Source organism: Anopheles maculipalpis, chromosome X, assembly GCF_943734695.1.
Source record: "Anopheles maculipalpis chromosome X, idAnoMacuDA_375_x, whole genome shotgun sequence".
NCBI classification, from domain to species: Eukaryota; Metazoa; Arthropoda; class Insecta; order Diptera; family Culicidae; genus Anopheles; species Anopheles maculipalpis.
In genome coordinates, this window is record NC_064870.1 from 11,799,725 (window position 1) to 11,822,838 (window position 23,114).

The 23,114-nt window shown below is 46.8% G+C and overlaps 4 protein-coding genes across 4 annotated transcripts in view; 2 read left to right on the forward strand and 2 right to left on the reverse strand.

Moving 5' to 3' along the window:
* LOC126559830 (DNA damage-regulated autophagy modulator protein 1) overlaps window positions 1-23,114 on the forward strand; it is a 399,963-nt gene that overhangs the window by 53,145 nt on the left and 323,704 nt on the right. The gene's annotated exons all lie outside the window — the stretch shown is intronic.
* The window catches only part of LOC126564858 (mitogen-activated protein kinase kinase kinase 15), a 153,791-nt gene that overhangs the window by 28,930 nt on the left and 101,747 nt on the right, over window positions 1-23,114 (reverse strand). The window lies entirely within an intron of this gene.
* Window positions 1-23,114, reverse strand: part of LOC126561521 (uncharacterized) — a 67,330-nt gene that overhangs the window by 7,017 nt on the left and 37,199 nt on the right. The window lies entirely within an intron of this gene.
* On the forward strand, window positions 2,125-6,668 carry LOC126563437 (ataxin-2 homolog). Its single transcript, XM_050220085.1, has 2 exons — window positions 2,125-2,187; window positions 4,875-6,668. Exons 1-2 carry the CDS (start codon window positions 2,125-2,127, stop codon window positions 6,666-6,668), a joined length of 1,857 nt encoding a protein of 618 aa, XP_050076042.1.

Here is a 23,114-nt window from a genome sequence, read left to right on the forward strand (position 1 = left end):
GTGCGGGACACACTCTAATGGATCGACGAACTGCGGATGGATAAGCGTGTAAGCGTGATCTACTTCTCCCGTATGAAGCTGCAAACGAGGAAGCTGCCGAATAAGAAAGGGAAACTTAAGTGTGCAGAGAGTGTGGGATACAATGAAAAAAGCATCCTTCAGGTGTTTGCGAGCGTAACTACACGCGCGCTGCTTGCAGCGGACTGGGATTAGTGACCTGCATTAAGCTGAATAAGCGGCTCGTTACGTAATCACCTTTTCGTGTAGGCTCTTCGTTTCGTTGCGCGTGTCCTGTCATTCTGACCACGCGGGAAGCTCGCGTGAAGAATGTACATATATGTAACACATAATCCACATGATCCTACTTTTATAGTACCAACACACATGGAAAGCGTCGGTATATGACGCTTACCTTTCCTTGCTAGGCGTGTGATTTAACGAAGGAAAAGTATTCCAATTACGCATGGTTTTTTTTTCCAAATTCTCTCAAGTAAAATCTATCTCTCTCCTTCGCTCTCACAAACACTTTAAATCGGTATGGTTCGGTATGGTATCCCACGCATGCTCATGTTTCCTAATAGTTCTTTAACGCTTCTACCCAAAGCAAGTATTTTTGACGAGCAATGCGCCACAACTTGTTGCATCACGGCTTCACCAATCATTCGGCCAAAACCAAAATGGATATGCGAATTTGACCGCTTACCGCACACATACAAAACACGTAGCAATTTCGCGAGATAGAAAATTCTCACCCAACAAAAACACACAGTTGGGACACGAACAGTAGGATGCCAAAAAAACTAACGGCCAACGGTCTGTTTTGTGTTTGGCCTTGTAAGCTTAGGCATTCCGTTGCTGTCTATTGCGGCTGGCGTTCCCATGGCTTTTGTATTTTGTTGCTTTTGGGATGCAATTTGCAGCGATTTTGCAAGCGATTCACCCTGAAACCCTGAGATGTGCGAAGAATACCAACGTGTTGCGCATTGTGCAACACGGCAACGTAACCAGCATGTTCCGGTATGTGCAATGCTACAGTATCAATGTTAGCGGAGCGGGAACCCTTTCTCAAACTGGGTGCACCAGTTGTGCAAGCAGAAGCAAACAAAAGGGTAGGAAGGCAAAGAAACACCCACGTCTTACCGCATGGGAAAAATAAAGCTAAATCAAAACAGATGATAATGGAATACTTTCTCATTCGCGCCATTCTCTCTATCTTACAAAAAAAAAAGGCCAACGGAAGAAAAATCTTCAAGCCCCCCCTTCCCTCCTCGTGGGGAAGGCGTGGGGAGCAGTGAAGTGTGTGATGGGAAGTAATTGCGTTTGTTTGCCTCTTTTCGCCCATTGCGTTCGCGTTCAAGTTCCATTCGACCGTACCCATGCTGGACTTGACCGTGAAGATCGCAAAGGAAAGTGCTTCACACGCGCCCGTCAGCGAGCGAGCGAAGTGATCACTCGTTAAGAGCGCCCAGGTGGCCGGTTTAGGGGGATTCGGGTTGTGCGGGATGGCGTGCAAGCAGGCAGGACAAAGCAGACGGTAGAATGAGAAGGAAGAGAAGCGGGTTTGTTTTGTATTTCTGTTTCCGTGGCTGTCGCACGAGAGACGCACGGGCCCATTGCCAGCGGCAGGTAACGGGATTCCGGCTTCGTAATGGCGATTGAAAGTGAATCTGAAATGGAAACAAGAAACGATTACCAGCGCGTCGACGTCATCGAGCGGTGATGACCGGGTTCAGTTGCGTGCACTGTCTGTGTGGCTTGTGCTTCGCCATGTTGAAAAGGCCGTGACTTCAATATGTGGAGCAACTGCGACCATTTGCTTTACCGACATGGCAGTTGGTCGAGAAAATCAGGGGACATTTGTTTGTGTACCGTTGGTTTTGTAAAGGTCTTACTTAATCAAAAGCCGCCATGTTGCTCACCTGCTTCAAAACGCTTGCTTGTTTTTTTTTTGGAGCATCGACAGTGAATTCGCTTTTCGACCCGGTAAAATCTTCCGCAAGGGATCGATTTTCGAGCTCTTCAGACACATCAGGTATCGCATTTCAATCTAGGACAGAGCTGGACATTCTTACCACTCGCTCCACCGGACGGGTCGTCCATGTTGTGTTGACGCAAATGTCAAGGATGTGGGCACGTGTTCTTGCTCGAATACCGTTCGCAGCAAACGCCGAAGGGAAGAGCCTGAAGGTAAGCTTTTGCCTACCCCTTAACGAGGAGGCACAAGGGGAAAGAAGAATGCCATCAAATGTTGGCCCACAAATTGATTGTTTTCGGTCACAAATTACCAGGGTAACCAAGGGCTTGGACGGCGATTTACTACCTTCTGCCTGGGCGGACTCTCGATCGGGCGTTGGGAGTTGGGAAGTCCAATTTTAATTACCGTCCCAGCTGCCCAGCTGAATATTATCGAGCTGCGCGCTCCCAGCGTTGGCAGGCACCTACCAACAAAACCTGGCCGCCATCTTGATTTACCATAGTGGCGGGCACATCGCGGGGAAGCGATAAATCTCGACACGAAAATAGTGCATCGATTTCGGGGTACAGCACGATAGAAAGGCTAAAAGGTGCAACCTACCATCCAGCACCATCACCGGTCCATACAATTCCGATGCCGTGCTCGGTAGTGTCGGTTTGGAGACGCTCCTTGCCTTTTTTCTCTCTTATTGCTAGCGAAGATGTTTGCGAAACATAAACCACTTTATGGTTACCCGGTGCAGCAACAACTGGACCTATGCCAAAACGCGGTACGACCAATTCTGTGCGCGAGTTCGATGGAAAATTCAATTAAAACTTCCCATAGCCTCAACCATTCCCCGCCATAGTTCTAGTTCGTTTCGTCGCACGCTGGAGAAGCTAATTTAAATTGCGTCCTCCGAATGTTCGGACATTCGGAAAGAGGAGATTTATTTTGGGACGGATCATAAACATCTTCAAAATGGCTGCCGGAGTGTTCCAGAGGACATCAGTGGCTCGTAAAGATGGATTCGTTAATAATGTTTCGCATTTTTGTAACATCGGTGGGGCGGAATCTGTTTCCGACTGTGCATCAGGTCTAAGTCTTATCGTAATTCTAACGCCTCGCTCCGACAGTTTCGTTTCGGTGGGTTTGCGAGGCACAGAAGGGTGTAGAGAAGTGGCGCTTGTCTGCCTACCAGTAGCAAGGATTCCAAAGTTTCAGCTCTACCGGGATTTCCAATCAATAGTGAAGCCATGAAGGCAATAAAATCAGTTGCAAATAGGTTCTTACCGCTTGTGCTGACGTAGTACACCGTTTTCTCGACACCGGAATCGGGAAGTCATTGATGTTTGGAAGCACTCTTGCTGCAGGAATCCGGAAATGATTTCCTACAATTGTGCTCTTCTACCCGTCTCTCTCTCTCTATCTTGCACCCGGAACAAGACCTCACCTCCTCGGAATCAGTTGTACTAATCTGAAAGGAGGATGAGAAAAAGGTATGTGTGTAAGTGTGTATAAACGGCAGCAGCAGCAGCGGCGGCACATTTTCAAGTGCTGCCAGCAAAAGTGCGGCATTCATCTCCATTAGTTCGATCGCTCAGCTGCATAATTGCACCTCGCCTTAGCAGCAGTCGCTGACAGCAACCGCGTGGTACCGACCGGCGACGGGAATAATGGGGGAGGGGGGGGGGGTGGTTGAGGAAGGAGTTACCATCGAAACGGCAACGCGATTCGCTATTAAGTCGCAACACCCCATTAGCACACCCTGTGTCACCTTCCCCATCGCCATCTTTCCTGCCTTTTCTGCGGCGAATCGTTTAATTCGCTTCAGTCACCCTTTTGTTTGAGATACCAATTTTCTCTCGCCCCGCACGGGTTGCCGCTAAAAAGGTTCCCCCCTTTGCCATACGCTTTCCACCCAAAACCCACCCGCGTGTGTTTGATTTATTAATGAAAAGCAATTTCCACGGGTGGGACTTGGAGTACCGGGAGGGCTTTTTTTATGTTGGTTTGAAAGTCCTTCCTTTCTGCACAATAAGCTCTCCACGGTGGATCCACGTTGGGGCAGCAACCCATTGTGGTCTGGGACGCGTTAGTGGAGGTGATTATTGCTGTCATGTTGCCGCCACAAATTTTCCCCAACTGGAGGAAAATTTGCAGAAAAAATTTGCATTTTCTTTCTCAGCTGCACTTAAAGATGCTACTTGCCTTCCAACCCCCCCCCCCCCCCCAACCCCCCGCCCCCTTGAGTTGCATCCCTTTGCGTTCGTTTGCTTGTTGTTGTTATTTTTTTTATAACAGTGAACAACAGCGAAAATGCATGGTACACCTAACTTACCCATTGCGGAAAGTGCGATAAATTTCCATTTTCATTTTCCATGCCTCCTTCCTTTGCTGCTTGAATTTTCTTCACTGCCTCGTGTTGGAGTAGGAAGTTAAATTTTAATTACGTTTAGCATTCGTTCCTGTATTTTCACTGCGTGTTTTTCTTTTTAACGTTAGTTTGAGCTTTGTTTTCGTTGCCTGCACTTGGCACTTTCTTTTGTTTTCTCGGTGTGGCTAAAGAGCCGACTAATAATAAGACAATCAAGACGGGATCCTTTCGGAAGAGCCATGAGGTAATAAAGATTTATTTCAAACCACCCTTTGTTACGCACTTGACTTGAGTCGCTGCCGGACCTAATTATGCTGCAACACGTCGGAAAAAGTTTAAAGCGTTGCCAGGTTTGTCAGGTTGAAATGAATATTAATCGCTTCTAGCGCGCTTCTCCGAGAGGTTACCGGAGAGTGTTGTGGTTTGCATTCGGTCTCCATAACCCAACAGTTCTGTGTTCGTATCGCAACTCTGCTGTTTCATTAATGCACTTTTTTCTCTCTCTCTCTCTCACACACACACTCTCTACCCCAATTTCTGTAGTGGTTAACGTTGGCGGTGGGTATCGTGGTGTTGGCAGCTGCGGGTGATGCACAAACACGCCGGCAACAACAACAGCAACGTCTCCGGCAGCGTGTTCTAGCCCCATCCAGTGCGGAGTATGTGGATAGTGCGGAGGACGCTCAGCAGCAGGACAACCGTCCCCAGGCACAGCAGTACTACGCCCGCGCACAGGAACGGCTCGGCGATGTTGTGTTGGTAGCCTCATCGGATGAAGATTACGGTGGCGGCCAGTACGGAGCACCGGTTGCCGCTGCACGTCCCCGCGCTGACACGCAGTACCAGCGGCCAGTGGCTAAGAGTACGACGGCTGCACCGGTTGCAGCTCGCCAGAAGGCTGCTGCTAGTGAGTCGCGTGCACCACCGGTACAGACGATCCGCAACTACAGCAAGGTAAACGATGACGGTTCGTTTACGTTCGGCTACGAGGCGGCCGATGGTTCGTTCAAGGAGGAAACGCGTGGTACGGACTGTGTAGTGCGTGGCAAGTACGGTTACATCGATCCGGACGGTAACAAGCGTGAGTTTACGTACGTTTCGGGCAATCCTTGCGATCCGAACAATCCCGACGGCAGCGAGGAGGAAGAGAACGATCGTTCCGAGGGTGGACAGGAAGACTCGAACGAGAATGTGCCCCAGAACTACCCGGTGCGCCGTCCGGTAGCTATTGCGCGCCCTACGCCCGCATCAGCCCCAGCCCGTCATCACTCCACGCCTGCTCCGGCCCGTCCAACGACCACCGTCTTCCAGAATGATTACCAGGACCGGCGCCAGCAAGAGTCAGCTGCCGATGCGGAGGAGGAAGTACAGATCGGACAGCGTGGATCGTCCCGACCGGCTGCCCGTCCATTCGCTGGTTCCGTCACCACGACCCAACGTCCACGGGTACAGATCGTCAGCACCACACCAAACCCAACACCAACCATCTTCCACAGTCCCGCACCACAGCAACCGCAGACCGTGCTGCCGGTGAACATTACACCCAAACCCGTGTACCGTGTGTCACCGATTCCGACACAGCCTACGCTCGCACCTACCACCTACCGGCCAACCTCGCCCAGCAGTACCCGTGGTCCGTCGATCGATTTCGAGGCCGAGTTCAAACGGTTCCAGGCCGACAACAAGCTACCCAGCCCGTCAACCCCATCCGCACCAAGCACCCCGTCCAAGCCAACCGGAACACCGTTCGGTCGCCCAGGTCCACAGCTAGCCGCCGGCAATCCGATCTACCAGTCGCAGCTGATCTTCGATCCGGCCTCCGGACAGTACGATACCGCACTCTACCAGCAGCTGCCCCAGAGCGACGGTGACTTCCAGCTGAACCATCGCATCCAACCGTACGTGGCTGGACCTCCGCCACAGCAGCAGCAGCACCACCACCAGCAGCAACATCCGGGTGCCGGTCAGCTCGTAACGCTCGAGCAGCTCCAGCAGCAGTCCCCACTGTACCGCTCGCAGCCACCGCAGCCGGCCCGACCAGTAGGACCACCGACCGTCCAGATACCGCAGCAACTCTACCAGAAGCAGCAGAACGAGCTGCAGTTCATCAACAGTCAGCAGCTGTTTGCCCAGCAGCTCGAGCTGCAGCAAAGTCAACTCCGTGCCGATAGGATCGAGGCGGCAAAGAAGGTAACGAGCGGTGGCCCACCGACGCACCGTTTCCAGCCACAGCCCCAGCAGCAGCAGCAGTACTATTTCATCCAGCCGCAGGGCCCACCGCAGGGTGCACCGGGACAGATTGACGCATTCCTGCGGGGTCACAACATCGACTACTAAGCATTGGTACCACTTCCAATTACTTGGGTGGTTCAGTTTTGGTTTTGCTAGTGTGCGTGTGTGTTGAGTTAGGTTTTTTGTTTTCGTTTTGTTTTATTATTATTTACACCTCACATATTTCGTGTCGTTCACTCGTGAAGCCATTCGGAGGTATTCGTTTTACCTTTTTTTTCCACCCATTTTACACATTACATGCTAAATTTAGTACTTTTTTTTCATTTCGTATTTTATTTATCGAATTTGTTTCGCTTCTTTTGTATTAGTATCTATTTGTAGTGCTGTCTGTTTCTTTCTCTTTTTTCTGCACTTAAATTATTTTCTATTCCTATCTCCTTCTTAGTTCTTCATAATTTATTCTTCTTTTTTCCTCTTTACATCTTCTTTCGGTTTCTCCGTTTCGCCTCTTACTAGACTTTTTCATAAAAAAACCTTTTTTATTCTATTTTTCTTTTCGTCTTTCGGTTTCCTCTTCTACTTTCAATTTCACGTTCAAACACACTACGTTTTCTACAAGACATCTGCAAACCACAAATATGGTTTCCGTGACTTCCAGCTAAAACCGTACCCCAGTGTGTTGCTAAGAGACAAGTACTGTAAGACTATTTTTTATCTACGATAAGGACATGGTTCAGCATAAGCTAGCATGCTCATGCTTATACACTGACACACACAGACTCACACACACGCGTTGCGACAGTCTCGGAGCGGCGACCATCCATTTAAAAGCACACCGCAGAACGAAACACTCTAATAGTGCTCAAAAAAAAAAGGAAAGAATGAGTAAAAAACCGATAGCGTGTGACATTTGTGCACTTAACTGATTTGCCTGCGAGCTGTATATTGTAAGGACCCTTAAAACTTAAAGAAAAACAAGAGAACAAACAGTGACAAGTAATAAAAAAAAAAATGGCAACGAAGTATAGTAACGTATGAAATAAAGGAAAAATCGTTCGAAACAAACGCTGGCCCTGATGTTTTGTTGGACACGTTTTGCGTTGTAGGTGTGGAAAGAAAAAGGAACCAGAAATAAGTAAAAAAATGCCCATCTTGTCCTGGGACCCGGTGAGGACCACACGGCCTTGGCGTGTGGGGCAAGCACGTGGTGGAGGTTGTTGTCGAGATTGACTTTTGTAGGCGCACATTGTGCTGTCTTTTGCTTACATGTTCATTGTTTGTATTTGAGCGTAGGTATGTGTGTGTGTGTGTGGATATATAATAAGGCCCTCCGCAAATGCGATTGTGCCCTTGGTTGTAATGGGCGTTGGCGCAGAGTGCCCAACCACAGCTTCGACCGCAAAAAAGGCACACCGCGCAGACATAAACCGCAAAGAAAGGTGACGCACGAGTAGGTGGTACCTTGGACTGACCTTTGAGTATGAGTTGTTAGCGCTGGGTTTTCGCTTCGCTGTATGTATGTGTGCGATTTGCCGAACGACGCCACGTCCAGTGCACAAATTGTAACGGTTGTAACGAGAGTGTAATAAATATCGAAAGCTCCAAGCCAAAGGTGACTGCAGGAACTTTAATAGTTGCATAGGTTTTGTTGGTCGCACGTGCACCGTAGGTCCCCCACCCCCCCTCCCCTCCCTTCCGACTCGGGCTCGGGTTGTGAGTCACCAAAGCAACGCCCCAAAGTGGTTAATTTCGGTGCGGAATGCGAGGCCTCCGCCCCGGGTATGTGCGACAGCTGGTTCGGGATAGAATTTATTAGAAAGGCAACGTCGCAAGGGGTGACTAATGCGTCCAAGAATTCGATCCAGTTGCCGTAGAGCGGTGAACCGTTCGGTGATAATAATGGGGCGTTCCTCCCCAACACTCGCTTGTCAAGGACGTTTGGAGGCGACGGTACAACACCCGTTTTGAAAGTGTGGAAGGAACCGGATTTGAAGCTTGATATTGTACAATTAAGCTATAATGCGCCTACTGAAGCTAGATGTAACGGATTAGTAGGCTGTTCCCGCGTGTCTTCTATAACAGCGTATCGCTCGGTGTAGCGCGGTGCTGGCAAACAAGACTTGGTCAGAATACGGATCAACAAATTTTATCACACACGCAAGACTCACCTCGCCACAAAAAAAACACCGATCCCCATTCATCATCATGTCGCGAAGGTCAACGGTACTAAATCCACCGTTTCCAATGTTGCATTCATGGCGCACACACATGCACGTGCAACCTGTTTTTCGGAGGGGAATTGGAGTTGGCATGTTGTCATTGAAAACACACGCAGAAGGCCTCTTTTTCCCGCGGCAAACCTCGGCAAGACTATGGCTGACCATCAAACTTTGCCCCAAATTTGTTGCTTCCCTTTCGCAGCAACGTTTCGCGCCCGGGGGTAACCATCAGTCTTGCGGGTTAAGGTCCACCGTTCAAGAAGAGGAGGATTGTGCTCTGATCAACAATAAAAAAAAAAAACAACAACAAGTAGATCATTATCGCGAGAGCACGTAAAAGGAATGTGTGCATCAGGCTAAGAGGACGTAGAGATATACAGTACGCCTGAGGGGATGTGGTTGGAAGCAAGGATACATCGTACGTCTCGCTACGTGTTACGAAATCGAAACAGAGCTCTTAGCAAAATGCTTCAAACTATGCATAACTAAAAAACCCGTTATTAACTGTATCCATCTCGTAAAACACTCGATTCAGCGTGAAGTGTCTATCAAGAAGACAGAAATTAACAATATGGCGGCACTTGTTTCGGAGACGCTTCGTACATCGAGACGAAGCTGTCAAATCCTCTAACTACTAATAGTGCCGAGTTCGACCAGAGGTTACGCATTTCTCCCATCGCTCGCACGCCATTTGACAGTTGCTGTGGTATAGCAAAAAGAAAAAGAAGGCTTCCATCAGTTACTTTCTCGGCTGCATAAAATGCAGCTCACATACACACAGGGAGTATTATTTACGTAAGCGTAGCCAGCCAGCTAGCCAGTACCGGCTCTGAAATTAACCACCGAATCCGTGTTGTTGTTTTTATTTTGCCTGCAGGAGAAAGAGTCGAGAGTGAAGCAGCGTATAGGAAATCTCTATTAGTAGTTGCAGCAGTAGTAGTAGTGGCAGTATTAGTAATAATAATCATCATCGCTCGATTAACCATTTGCCAGAAATGTCACTTGGAAAGTGTTGTCGTAGTTCCACTTACAAACACGAAAGCTTTCGCCTTTTGCCGACTCGTGTGATGACTTTCGTGTAGCGAAATTGTGCAATTGTGTTGAGCGATGGGCATCGGTTCCGAACTAGGAGGATGTTTTTTTTTTGTTGTGACGTTATGAAAGAGGAGCCATCTTGTTAATATTATTGATTTGTTGCACAAGCTTGTGCACACATACACAAACGCTGCAACTGTAAACCAATAAACAAACGAGGCGCGTTTGGCAAACGTTACGCTTGTTGGTAGAATAATTATAGTACCGAATGACACTTGAGGCATCTGCCCTCCGAATGCGTCGTTATGAACGATCGCTTCAATCCATCCACCATCCATTGGTTAGGATCTGCCGGGATGCGAATCTGTGTGTTTTTTTTTATCGTGATTTAACTGCAGGATAGTTCGACAGCTTGTGCCGGTACTGTATCGGTGTGACGTAACCGGGTCAGAAACAGAGTAGTACATTGCCAAACGAAGAATGTGTTGCGTTGCGTCTGTTGCCGCAAGAACACGCCCGATATCTAGCGTTGACACATTGCGACAGACCTACTCCAAACACTTCAGAAAGACTGGGAAAAACCCTTACGGTAGTTTCTGGTGGAGTGCCTAATTGGATGTCCATTTCGTTGGACCTCACCGATGGCGAAACAGTCTGCGTTTTAAGATGGCGATCCGTGTGCGTAACCTGCGCCAGAAGCACCATTCTTGGCGCGTTTGTCTGTATCGCACAAGGAAGTCTGTCCAACTGCCGAGGTCAGTTTGGAAGCATTTGTATCAGAAAGGAGAAAAAAAATGGCAGATCTAATGACTATACATCTTCTGGAGCCGGATACGAGCGTATTGCTCGATCAACAACGAAAACCCACCTAACCGGATGTGACTCTAGCGTTTTCACACGCCAGACCATTTCATTTCCGGGCGGTGTAGACTCACTTGCATTAAGCCGGCCACCCGGGCAGGGAAATTCGTGCGGACAGGTTTTTTCGTCGTGCTAGTACGTACAAAATCTTGCATATGTGCGATCGCTTATCGGTAAGGTTAAATTTCTGCACCCGGCTGGGCCCCAGTTACCAGTTTTGCGCTTTGCGTAATGACCGACCCAAGCCGTACGTAGCTTGTTTTCCGGCAGTCCAACAACTGGCACCGGGACTGCGGCGAACGATGGAGGAATGGTAAAACTCAGGCAACGGTCGGCCGTTGCCTTACGGTAATTATGATCGCACTTAGCAAAACAATGTTTTTGCGCATGCGTAATTCCGGCTACAGTTGAGACATGGCGTTAAACAATCGGTTCGCTCATATGGGCATGTGTGCAGAACACCGGTGCCCAAACTTAGTGGGATGTTCAGTGATATATTTGTGAGTTTTTTGGTTTTTCGTAACAGGAACATTTAACCAAAGTTGGAAAAATTCTGGTCGCTCCGCTTCCAACTCTCAAGTCTTACGATTGCGTAGGACACGACGAAAGCTAGTTGGGCGAGATATTGCGAACCAACCCAATAATACTCTTGCCTTCCAGACACGGCCAATTCATCCATTTGGGAAGGTTAGGATGGGAAGCAACGGTGCGTCCATTTGCCCAAAAACTGAGAGAGAAAAAAAAGCAACATGGCCCCCAAAATGTCGGGTGAAAGGCTGATTAGGGTTTTGCTGTAGCTGTTTTAGTGCTGCGGCCAAGCTAGCCTTGAACTTTAGAAGCTAAGGCACCACCGTTTCTTTCGTCGTGCGCGCGAATATGGTATCGTCCGGTCGTTTAGCTGCCTGCCTTAGTCTGTAGAATCGATGACCGTGTGCTGTGTGACTCACGACATATTCGTCGGTCACACAGCTAGAAAGTATACTTATTGGCATAATTTGACGTATTGTTTCCCGGCCTGCCGATCGGTTAGATCGCTTTCCTGACGCGGTGATGAAATCGGGTACAACACGTTCGGATCGCGCATCGGATCAATTACGCGAACGACGCACAAGGTTCAACGGCAAAGCCAACGCTGTCAGCGTGTTAGCGCTCGCAGGCGGAAACGGAAACACATCCGGGAGAAAGGAACCCAACCCGAACCGGTACACCGTAAACCGTAAAGAATTCTGTACAAGATGCGAACATTGGGACATTTGTTTTCTTCTGGCAGAAACCGGCGCGCATGGCCGTAAAGCACGCTGCTTGGTAGCGAGACCGTAGCACCAGCACCCTAATTCACGCATTCCACACACTGTTCGGCCTACTGGTCTGTAATCGATAGCCATGTTAAAAGCATGCTGGATTGCATCACACGTTAACGTGCCCCTTCCGAGCAAGTCGCTACCAGCACGCACATTGGTGACGCATGATCACAACTATCGATCGGTGTTATTCGAACGTGTAAAAGAAACCCCCCTGTAAGTGTCGAACTGAGCGCCTCAATGCGTAATCGCGACCGTATTTTGCGATGAAAAACGGTATCAAAACCGCATTTCCCTTGGTTTTTTTGTTGTTGTACCTACATGTTGCGGTGGCGTAATCGTGACGCGAAATTATGCACACCAGCCAGCATCGGTAGGGTAGTGGTAATGGCAGGCACAAAACGTTACCCTCTAAGCTGGACGAGTTTGAGAACGTTGCCGAGGGACTGGGCAATTGAGGAAGTGATCTAGACATGATCTAGTATTCATGAAGTCTATTCAACTATCGCCCACGGTATAGGCGCTATTGGTGGTGCGGTTAATAAACGGAACTGCTTGGGAATGCTTCGCACTGGTATGGAATTTCATACTTCAAAAGTGGGTGGCACCCAGAGATGTAGGGGTAGAATCGGCACACTTTCAAACGGAAGGATCGTGTGTCAAATCCCATCCAGAGCATTCCTTCGTAGGTATTACTCAATTTTTCTCAAAGAAGTAAGTTTGTTTGAAGAAGCCAGGAATGGTAGGTCAAGATGTCATAAACTGGTAGTAAGAAAGAACAAGTAGTAGGAATCAAACATCTAGATGAATTTTTACTTTGATAGAGTGGTTTGCGATGCACACTTGATGTGTCTTCCAGATCCTTTCAAACTCCATAGACTAAGGTCCCAACAGAACATTCGTGGAGGTCACTTAAATAAGGAGGCCTTAATATAAGGCCTTTACCTACCTTGATACCTCTACGGTAGTCCTCTACGGGTACGAGTCTTGAACTATGCTGACGGAGGACGCCATTGCACTTGCCATTTTCGAGCGGCTAAGGACTATCTTTGGCGGTGTGTGGCGAAGTAGAATAAACCACGAGCTAGCTGAGCTGTTTGGTGGTGCTGATATCCTGACGGTAGTCCAAGCCGGAAGGATACGTTGGCTGGGGCACGTGATGAGGATGCGGGACCCATGCCTCACCAAGAAGGTGCTCGTCAGCGATCCGTTCGGCACGAGATGCGGCCGTGGATGGAGGATTGCAGCCCCAGACTGAGTTTCCTGGAAACTGATTGGAGACCTGGCCATCTCGACGCGACGTGCTCAATCCTGAGCAGACCAAGAAGAAGAAGAAGAATATATGGCCTTTAATATTAGTCTTCTAATAACAGATACCCTAGACGACCATCTACTCTGCCCTACTTTGATTCGACGCTGAAATTCTCTCCATCTACTTCTTTCGACTTCTTTGGATCTTCTTCGAGACTTAAGGATACGACGTAGCAAGATAATCAGGCCTCATTAGGGGAGAATGGTCCAGATGGGATTTGATGGCCAGTCCGGCCAAGTGAAGTCCGACGCTGCTATCGCCTTAACCACTGGACCACCCCTTGTCTTCACTGCTACCTATCTTGAGAGAACTGTAGGACCCTTAAAGCTTGCGTGGACAGAAGCTTACTAGCATTAACTAGCAGTTATTTCCCACGCCTAGTATGCGTACGTAGTGTATGCTATTCTCTATAGAAAAGGAGCTTTCGGTTGAAAATGTAGAAAGCTTTTACAAATAAATTAAGACCTTAATATCAGTACTATACTACTGCTATCCAGGTATGGCAAAGGATGTAATAGTATGCTTGTTGGAACAAGCCTCACGTACCTTTTCATTCGATCTGCACTGCTATAAACATTCCTCTTATATTTGTACGAGCATTGTTGAGAGTCAATTGAAAGAAATCCACCAAAGCAGAAGTATGCGCCTGCTAGGTATGCAATGATTGCTTTCATTTATCGTACAGCTTAAAAGCTTTGCTGTGGATGTTTTCGTTCAAAAAAGCTGCAAGCTTTCAGGTTACCGTAAGACAGTGCTCTTTTTATGCTTTCAAGCATACACTTATGTTACACAAAGCGCATTGAACATTTCCGCGAATACAGACACACACCTGACCAATTTCGGACATCCTTAACAGATCCAGTCCTTCACTCTGCAGCTTCTGCGGCGTTGAGACATCACCATCCGCCACATCCTCACCGATTGCCATGGATGCGTGACACACCGAGCCTAAATCCTATCAAGCGATTTACGCATCAGCATAATTATTAGATAAGCCGCATTCTCAAAAGTTTTGTACTAGTATTAACCACTTTTTGCATACGGTAGAGGGGCGAATGTAATCTCAGAGACTAAAAGTCGCTTTAAATAATCGAAAAATGAGCTTTTCCACATAATTTGTGGCTACTAACCTGTTTTATCATCTCACATACAGGCACCAATTAGGACATCAAGATGTATTTTTTATTGATAGTTTATACAAGATGACTTGCCGCCATTTGTTAACTTAAAAAAAAAAAACAATCCCAAACCACACTACAGTTGTTTGCGTAATCATTCTTACACCATAACCTAGGGCAAGGTTCATATTTTTTGGACGAAATGATTGCCTTTTACCCACGCAGCGTTACAATTTCCGGCTGCTGTGTATCATTCCGTATTGGTCAAATAAATCTCACAGCGCTTCACGCTTCGCACGATGACACCCGCACACATTACACCGAACCGCACACACATGCTAACGTCGTTAAGCAATGCATTTATGTGTGTGTGTGTTGCATAAAGCAACGATTCGCATAAATGCTCCATTTTCTTCGAGCGCGTGCTGATGAAACTTGGCAGCCAGGTGCGGGATGAACAGCACCATTGGCACGACGCTGTCCCGCTGCCGGCTGCCACTTTCAACACGGCCCACGCATTTTCACTCCCAGTCTTGGACCGGCTAGATGGGGTTGGGAAACGTGTAAATATATGTCGCGATATATCCCGAGCCATGTGAGCAACATTTGCTGCACTCGTCACATGTTTTTTCGGTTTCCATTGTTTCGGTTTGGTGAGTGTCTCGTCGCAACCGTTTTGTTGCTACGAAGTAAAGTAGAAATGAAGGGACACACACACACACAAAAGACAATGAACCTTAACAACTTTCTTAGTGGTAGACATACGTGGAAAAATCACACTAAATCGATTGCACATATGCGGGACAATTTAGCTGTTTCGTGGGGTCGGGCGGACTGGAAGTCTTCGTAATCAAATCGAAATTGCTGAGTGTAGAAAGTAGACGTTTTCTCAGAATCAGATAAAGTCTTGCACCTGATAAAGAAATAGGAAGCACAACGAAGCAATTCTAACGTTTTTTCTTCTATCAAAACTCTCTCTCTCTCTTTCTCTCTCTCTCTCTCTCTCTCTCGCTTTCTTGATTGGCCGAATGACCTGCTAGGCCATAAGGGTCATGCAATCGCTTACGAAGATTATTGGTACAACGTGCTGGTCTTAAGATGGCAGGACAGGGGTTCAAATCCAATCAGGACCGTTCGTCCGTAGTGGTTAGGAAGAAAAAACAATACACAAAACGCCCCGAAGAGGAATGTATGGAAAGTGATTGTTTTGACCATATAACAAAGTAATCGAGAGATTAAACTGGTACAAAGTGATCGGTGAGGTTGATGGATTGTTTAGATTCGTTTTTGTTTCGCCAATTTCTGGATTGTTTCTCGCTCATTTTTTTTTGCGTGTGCAACGTAAAAAAAGAATTAATTGCGAGCATGTAGTTGCATCCATATCACCTGCGTTTCTACATTGAGATCTTTACATCTTCTGAATCGAAGTTGCTGTGTGTCCTGAAGACTCCGGAATCAAACGATTTTGAGGCAGCCTTAGGAAAACACAGTTCGAAGTTGCCATGCCGATATGGAACAAATTCTTCCCCGGAAATCTTCACACAATGGGACTAATCGAGTACTACGTTTGATTAGAGTTATTCATTTTGATAACCTGCCCAGGTTTTGGTGATAACCTGCCTCTATCAGAATAGTCCAGGACTCTTACCCGTAGAGGAATATTCCGGACGTATCTGACATTTAGCTTGTGGTTGGAGTTTTCTGAATCCCTAGGACTTTGTGGAGCTTGTAGTGTCGGCTCGATTTCCCTGCATTCGTATCAAGGAAGCTCCCCTTTTCTCGCACCTCGAGATCGTCGCCCACAATCTATACTCTCATGCCAAGTCGGAATCTATAACTGTCAGAGCCTCCGACAAACAGGTACTTTATCTTGATCGTATTGATTCTCGTGGCATGACACTTCACAAAGCAAGACCGGAGTTCAAATCTCATCCGGACTATTCTCCCCGACTGTCCAACTAAGTTGTATCAGCAAGTCAAGTGACCCAAAAGATCGTTAAGTGAAGTCGAAGGAGACGCAGACTGATCCTCAATCCAATTTTACTCAAAAAATTGTATCACCGGGGTTTTTTGAACAGGAATGGTTCTAACAGTCGGGGGACTGAGCGGTCGCCTAGGGCCTCAGCAACTTCTTGGTATAATGGGTCTTGTAAAAGTGGCCCCGCGTTAGTAGCTTTTCAGTAGTAGCTTTGCAGAAGGGCCTCGTATTGGGGTCCCTTCATGCGGGGGTAAGGGGCTCGTACGTGTTAAGGGCTCGAAAGGAAATGAGATGCCCCCTCTCGGTCAGCACTTTTTATTTGAATATAATATAAGCTACAAAATCCATGCCGCCTAGGGCCTCCAAAGACCATGACCCGCCACTGATTTTGAGAGATGATTCAAAATACATTCTTTTCTGATGCTTGTTGTACCTTGAACCAATAGAGGAAAATTGTCCGGGATGACAATCCTTGTATTTCTGTAAGCAATTCAAAGTACCATCGTCAAAGTTACGAGACGAGACAATGCCTCAAGACAACTACCTCAAGTAAGACTAGACGAGATGTCCAGTCTTTCTCTTTTTGGATTAACAACCTACTAGGTCTCGCGGGCCATCGAGTGACTAGATTTGATGATACTAAGCAATTGGATTGGCAGTTTCAAAATTGTCAATTAGCGTATCTTCAAAGCATCTTATCTAAAATATTCCTGGATTCCTTCAGGATTCCTGGAGTCCTAAACAATCTTACACTTACAGCTGATCTAAAAACGGTTTGAACGTCTGCACTACACTTCTCTACTCCGATTAGTGTCAAAATTAAACGTCCGATCTGTCATTACTGTGAAACACTCCATCTCGAGTGCAGTGACCCCCGTAAAAAAATCAAGAAGAAGAAAAAGTTGCATAGTTAGTCCTCACTACCGGAAAGCGTTCCGAGTTTGGGTTCCAGTCCTGCCGTGTGAAGATCCGGCGCCGCTCTCGCCTCTACCATAGGGCCTGTCAAAACTATGAAGGTTGTTCATATGCAGATGACAGTGATGCTTCGTGTACATCTCAATACTCTGAACTCTACTTCCAATCCAGTCAACGAAGTACGAAATTTCGGGTCAATTCCTTTCTTAGTCGTATTACGTTTTAGCTGGGGTTCGTCGCGTCCTTTAGGATCTAGTTTATTGATCCAAATCTCTAGATAACGATGATTTTCAAATACGGTAGTTTGTCTGCTGATATGATATCAGCATCTACGACGCATCAGATTCGCATGAAGTTGATTTCGCTCTTAGAAGAGGAGAGCTTTCGTATTCCAGATTACCTTCTGGACCGAGGATCAAGTCCCCCGTAGTGACAACTGTCTGCCTTTTTATTTTTTCTCTATAGCAACAAGTCTAGCAAGCTATTAGCTGGTCCGTATGACCAACAGCAAGTCCTAAAGTCTTGGAAGAAAATGTAGATCCCGCATTACTGTTTTTGGATCTCCGAATCTTGAGATCCTTGCTCACCAATGTTTGAGTTCCTGTTTTTCTGGATTTCGGATTGCGAAAAGTCGAGAGTTCTTACCCTCAGAGACATGAACTCTATCCAAAAGTTACGAATTCTTCTACAGTGACTACAAGGATTACAATACGAGTCTTATTAGATATACCAGTCCCACGATGCTAACCCGTTCAGACATTCGGGGAACTTCTGCATCAATCCACACCCGCGAAGCGATATTCTCTTCATCTCTGCTGGCGAACTTAAATATGCCCCTGCGGATACTTCCATCTGTTCCAGACAATGAACACAGCAGCACTTTTTGTGTAACATATTGCAAAACATTGCACTCTACCCAGCATGCCCGCCATGTTCAGATGGCAGGCTTTATTTATTAGCAATTAAAGAGAACGTCTTTCTGGGCACTGCCACCTGCACCTCCCAAAGATGGTCCATTCGATAGCGAACAACCTTCGTGGGGGTAGTTAAACGGTTTTAACTCCCATGTCCTTCTTCTGCTTCCATTAGTAAACACCCTTAAAAACAAAACAAAAATCCCCCAAAAGTTGTCCCACATCAAGGTGACAGGTCCAGATGCGTGGCGTACCTCCGAGCCATTAGTAAGACTCAAGTAAGACTAGACGAGATGTCCAGTCTTTCTCTTTTTGGATTAACAACCTACTAGGTCTCGCGGGCCATCGAGTGGCTAGATTTGATGATACTACGCAGTTCGATTGGCAGTTTCAAAATTGTCAATTAGCGTATCTTCAAAGCATTTTAACTAAAATATTCCTGGATTCCTTCAGGATTCCTGGAGTCCTAAACAATCTTACACTTACAGCTGATCTAAAAACGGTTTGAACGTCTGCACTACACTTCTCTACTCCGATTAGTGTCAAAGTTAAACGTCCGATCTGTCATTACTGTGAAGCACTCCATCTCGAGTGCAGTGACCCCCGTAAAAAAAATCAAGAAGAAGAAAAAGTTGCATAGTTAGTCCTCACTACCGGAAAGCGTTCCGAGTTTGGGTTCCAGTCCTGCCGTGTGAAGATCCGGCGCCGCTCTCGCCTCTACCATAGGGCCTGTCAAAACTATGAAGGTTGTTCATATGCAGATGACAGTGATGCTTCGTGTACATCTCAATACTCTGAACTCTACTTCCAATCCAGTCAACGAAGTACGAAATTTCGGGTCAATTCCTTTCTTAGTCGTATTACGTTTTAGCTGGGGTTCGTCGCGTCCTTTAGGATCTAGTTTATTGATCCAAATCTCTAGATAACGATGATTTTCAAATACGGTAGTTTGTCTGCTGATATGATATCAGCATCTACGACGCATCAGATTCGCATGAAGTTGATTTCGCTCTTAGAAGAGGAGAGCTTTCGTATTCCAGATTACCTTCTGGACCGAGGATCAAGTCCCCCGTAGTGACAACTGTCTGCCTTTTTATTTTTTCTCTATAGCAACAAGTCTAGCAAGCTATTAGCTGGTCCGTATGACCAACAGCAAGTCCTAAAGTCTTGGAAGAAAATGTAGATCCCGCATTACTGTTTTTGGATCTCCGAATCTTGAGATCCTTGCTCACCAATGTTTGAGTTCCTGTTTTTCTGGATTTCGGATTGCGAAAAGTCGAGAGTTCTTACCCTCAGAGACATGAACTCTATCCAAAAGTTACGAATTCTTCTACAGTGACTACAAGGATTACAATACGAGTCTTATTAGATATACCAGTCCCACGATGCTAACCCGTTCAGACATTCGGGGAACTTCTGCATCAATCCACACCCGCGAAGCGATATTCTCTTCATCTCTGCTGGCGAACTTAAATATGCCCCTGCGGATACTTCCATCTGTTCCAGACAATGAACACAGCAGCACTTTTTGTGTAACATATTGCAAAACATTGCACTCTACCCAGCATGCCCGCCATGTTCAGATGGCAGGCTTTATTTATTAGCAATTAAAGAGAACGTCTTTCTGGGCACTGCCACCTGCACCTCCCAAAGATGGTCCATTCGATAGCGAACAACCTTCGTGGGGGTAGTTAAACGGTTTTAACTCCCATGTCCTTCTTCTGCTTCCATTAGTAAACACCCTTAAAAACAAAACAAAAATCCCCCAAAAGTTGTCCCACATCAAGGTGACAGGTCCAGATGCGTGGCGTACCTCCGAGCCTGGGTATGCAGATTATGTGAGACCGTTGACGATGGATTATTACTGTTTTGTTTGCCGACCGTTTCCTGCCTGCCTCTCCTTACGCCCCAAACATCAACACAGCGGCCAGTATGAAACATTCTATCGCGCTCGCTGAGCGATCGCCAACCTTAAGATCGCGAAAATTCGCTCCGGCGTGGCCGCGTGCGAGCCACACAGCACAAATGCACGTACAATTGCAAACCACAATCGCAGCTAATATGCACGCCAAACCACATACAAGAACTTGCAAACGAAATGATGGAGAGAAGCAAACATTGCAGACAAAAAAGGCACAAAATAGCAACAGCAGCAGGTAAGGCTTAAAAACAAAAGGAAAAATGGTGTCCGCCCGGTGGGATGAATTGTACTGGAACAATGGAATCAGTGCACATTTCTCACGATTTTCCCACCCCCTCCCCTCCCCCTCCCCCCTTCACCCACCACACTTTGGGTGGGTTGGAAAATGTTTTGAACTATGTTTTGATGTTGCTCAGTTTCGGGTTCGGGGCCGGGTTTTTGGATTCGAGACCATATGGGCCACCCCTCCCGCCCGGCGACCAGCTACACTACTGGGTGGGCGTCTTTTTTAACGGTGAGAACCTTTACGTTATTGTCGTTAAATTGACACGATCGCCATTCTTGTGCGTCGCGAACCATTCCGAGCCTTTTCGAGGCCATTTCGGTCCGATTCTTGCATCACAGCTTAATGTATGTGCGTGTGTGTGTGTTTTTCGACATGTGGAAATGTTTTTCCGCCCTGAAAACACAACACTAAGGTGAGAATTTCCGTTTGTCAACACATAAAAAAACCACCAAATCTCGGTGCCGCGTTTCCCAGCAATTCGGGAAAATCCTTGGATCTTGTATCAAAAATTGGCAATGCAGTGGTGCATAGTTGCTGGCAGCCTTGCGGTAAGCCACTGTCACAGGTAGAGTGGTGACAAAAAGGGAGGAAAAACGCTCAAATGTGCATTAATCATATGCGCACGCTTGGAGACTGCAAGCAGACGACGAACCCCCTAGTTTTAGTTTACCGAGTAGCGAAAGAAAGGCACAACTGTGAAAACGCCGATGACGTTGACAAATCGGATCCGATACGCGTTGGAAACACGAAAACAAACCGGTACGTAATCCAATTTTCCACCCGAGCAGAGGATTGCTCCATTCAGCCATTTTGTTTGGTTTTACTTGGAGTACTCCAATGCTCTAGCAGGATTAGAAGCGTGACGCGAACCAAAACAAAAATCCCAAAATTGACTTCATCACATCTGAATGATGAGCTATTTTTGACGTGGGTGTGGTTTTTGTTTTTTTTTTTGCTTTTAAAAAATGTTTTGCGTCCGATCTGAAAATTTCTTGACTTTTTTCAGTGTTGGGCAGTCGAGCTCGACTACCCAGTCGAGAGCTACCGGGTGGATTAACCTCAAAAAATTTTTATTTCAAAAATATAGTTCTTCGCCATTTTGGAGCTCTTTGCCCTCACGATGTAAATCTTGGTACATTTGGAGTTTTTCTCCCGCATGAGGTAGCTCTGCGAACTCTTGGAGATCCTCGCCCTCACGAGGTACTTCTGCGCAGTCTTCGAGATCTTCACCCTCAGTGATCGCGGAGCAACCGGGAGGCCTCACCTCTCACATGTTAGTGAGAAGCTGCCCACTCTTCTTTAACAGCAGCTACTTTGCACAACACACTAATCACAGTGATGCTGAGATCTAAAAAAAAATATATTTTTTTATTCCGACAGCTATCTCCAAAACTCAATCATCAAAATGCAATGTTGAGCTCTATTTTTTGTTGTTAGCTTCTCTCCATTTTCCTTCCAGAATGGTTACCCGTCGAAGCATGATTGCTTCTGCAGCTCCCTCTCCCCTGTCAGCCCCGGCGGAAAGCATAATTAATTTCGCACCTCCAACAACCGCAATCTTTTACGCCCTTTTCTGCGCTGGTGACAAACCTTACCTGGTGAAGTTTAAATTTTATTGAAAGATGACGAAAAAAAAAAATCACCCCAAAACGGTGTAGAGTAAATAAATGCACATTTAAACACCCTTTAGCAGCTGCACAGGGGTTTCAGAGTTTGTGGGTAACACCCCTGTGCCGTGTTACACTGCATAAGGAAGTAGGTCTTTCTTTTGTGACACACACGCGCGCGTCACCGGGTCACAGAATGCTCGGGTCAGTCGAGCACAAAGCAATGCTCCCCCCGCAAAAAAAAAAAAACGAGGGGTTCATCGCCTTACAGCCGCACGAGTCGAATTAATAATTCATGCTTTCGCGCGCTTGCGGTGGGTCGCGTGTGGGTTACGCGCGCCTCCATTGCGCCAGGTTAGGTTTTATGCGGGAAAACATTATCACGCTATCGTGCGCGCTGCAATCTTGAGATCAGATTTCGACAGCCGAGCAGGGGTGGGGTTTGGTTTATATTTCCACCCCCAGATTACCTGTCATTATAATTAGGGATTTGTGATTTTATGTGGACGGGTATGCCACATTAGAGCCACTGTTAAACGGTTGGCCCCAACTCCTTTCCGATGTGTTCCTGGTTTGAGGGTGAACAAAAACGGTTTGCGACACTGCGCCAAAAAAAAAAAAAAAAAACGACGAGAAATTGAAGCGCATTCGGACATAAGTATATCAAATTGAACAATTACTGCTTATTTTAAAAAAATCCTAAGTAGCTGTAATAAGCTCGGGACAAGACGTCGCCATGCATTGTCTCACCGCAGAAGAATAGTGACCCCGAGCCTAACCAGGGTGACGTTGACAGCAGGGCGCTTTTGCCACAAACGCCCAACATCAGCCCTTTGTTTAAGCTTGTGTACCCTTTCATCCCTGATTAGCACGCCCCCTTCCCCCCCCCCCCCCTTCTTGCGGACATACACACACACACGCACGTGAGTGTGTGTTCTGTGCACCATTAGTCTTATTTGTTTGTATTTTCTCTCCATTGTGTTGTGTCTGTCCTTTGTCTGTTTTAGATTCCATTCTTGGTGTTCATCCTGTCAAAAAAAAAAAAAAAAAAACCCAATCCCGGGCCTTCTCAATCTGTGCAGGG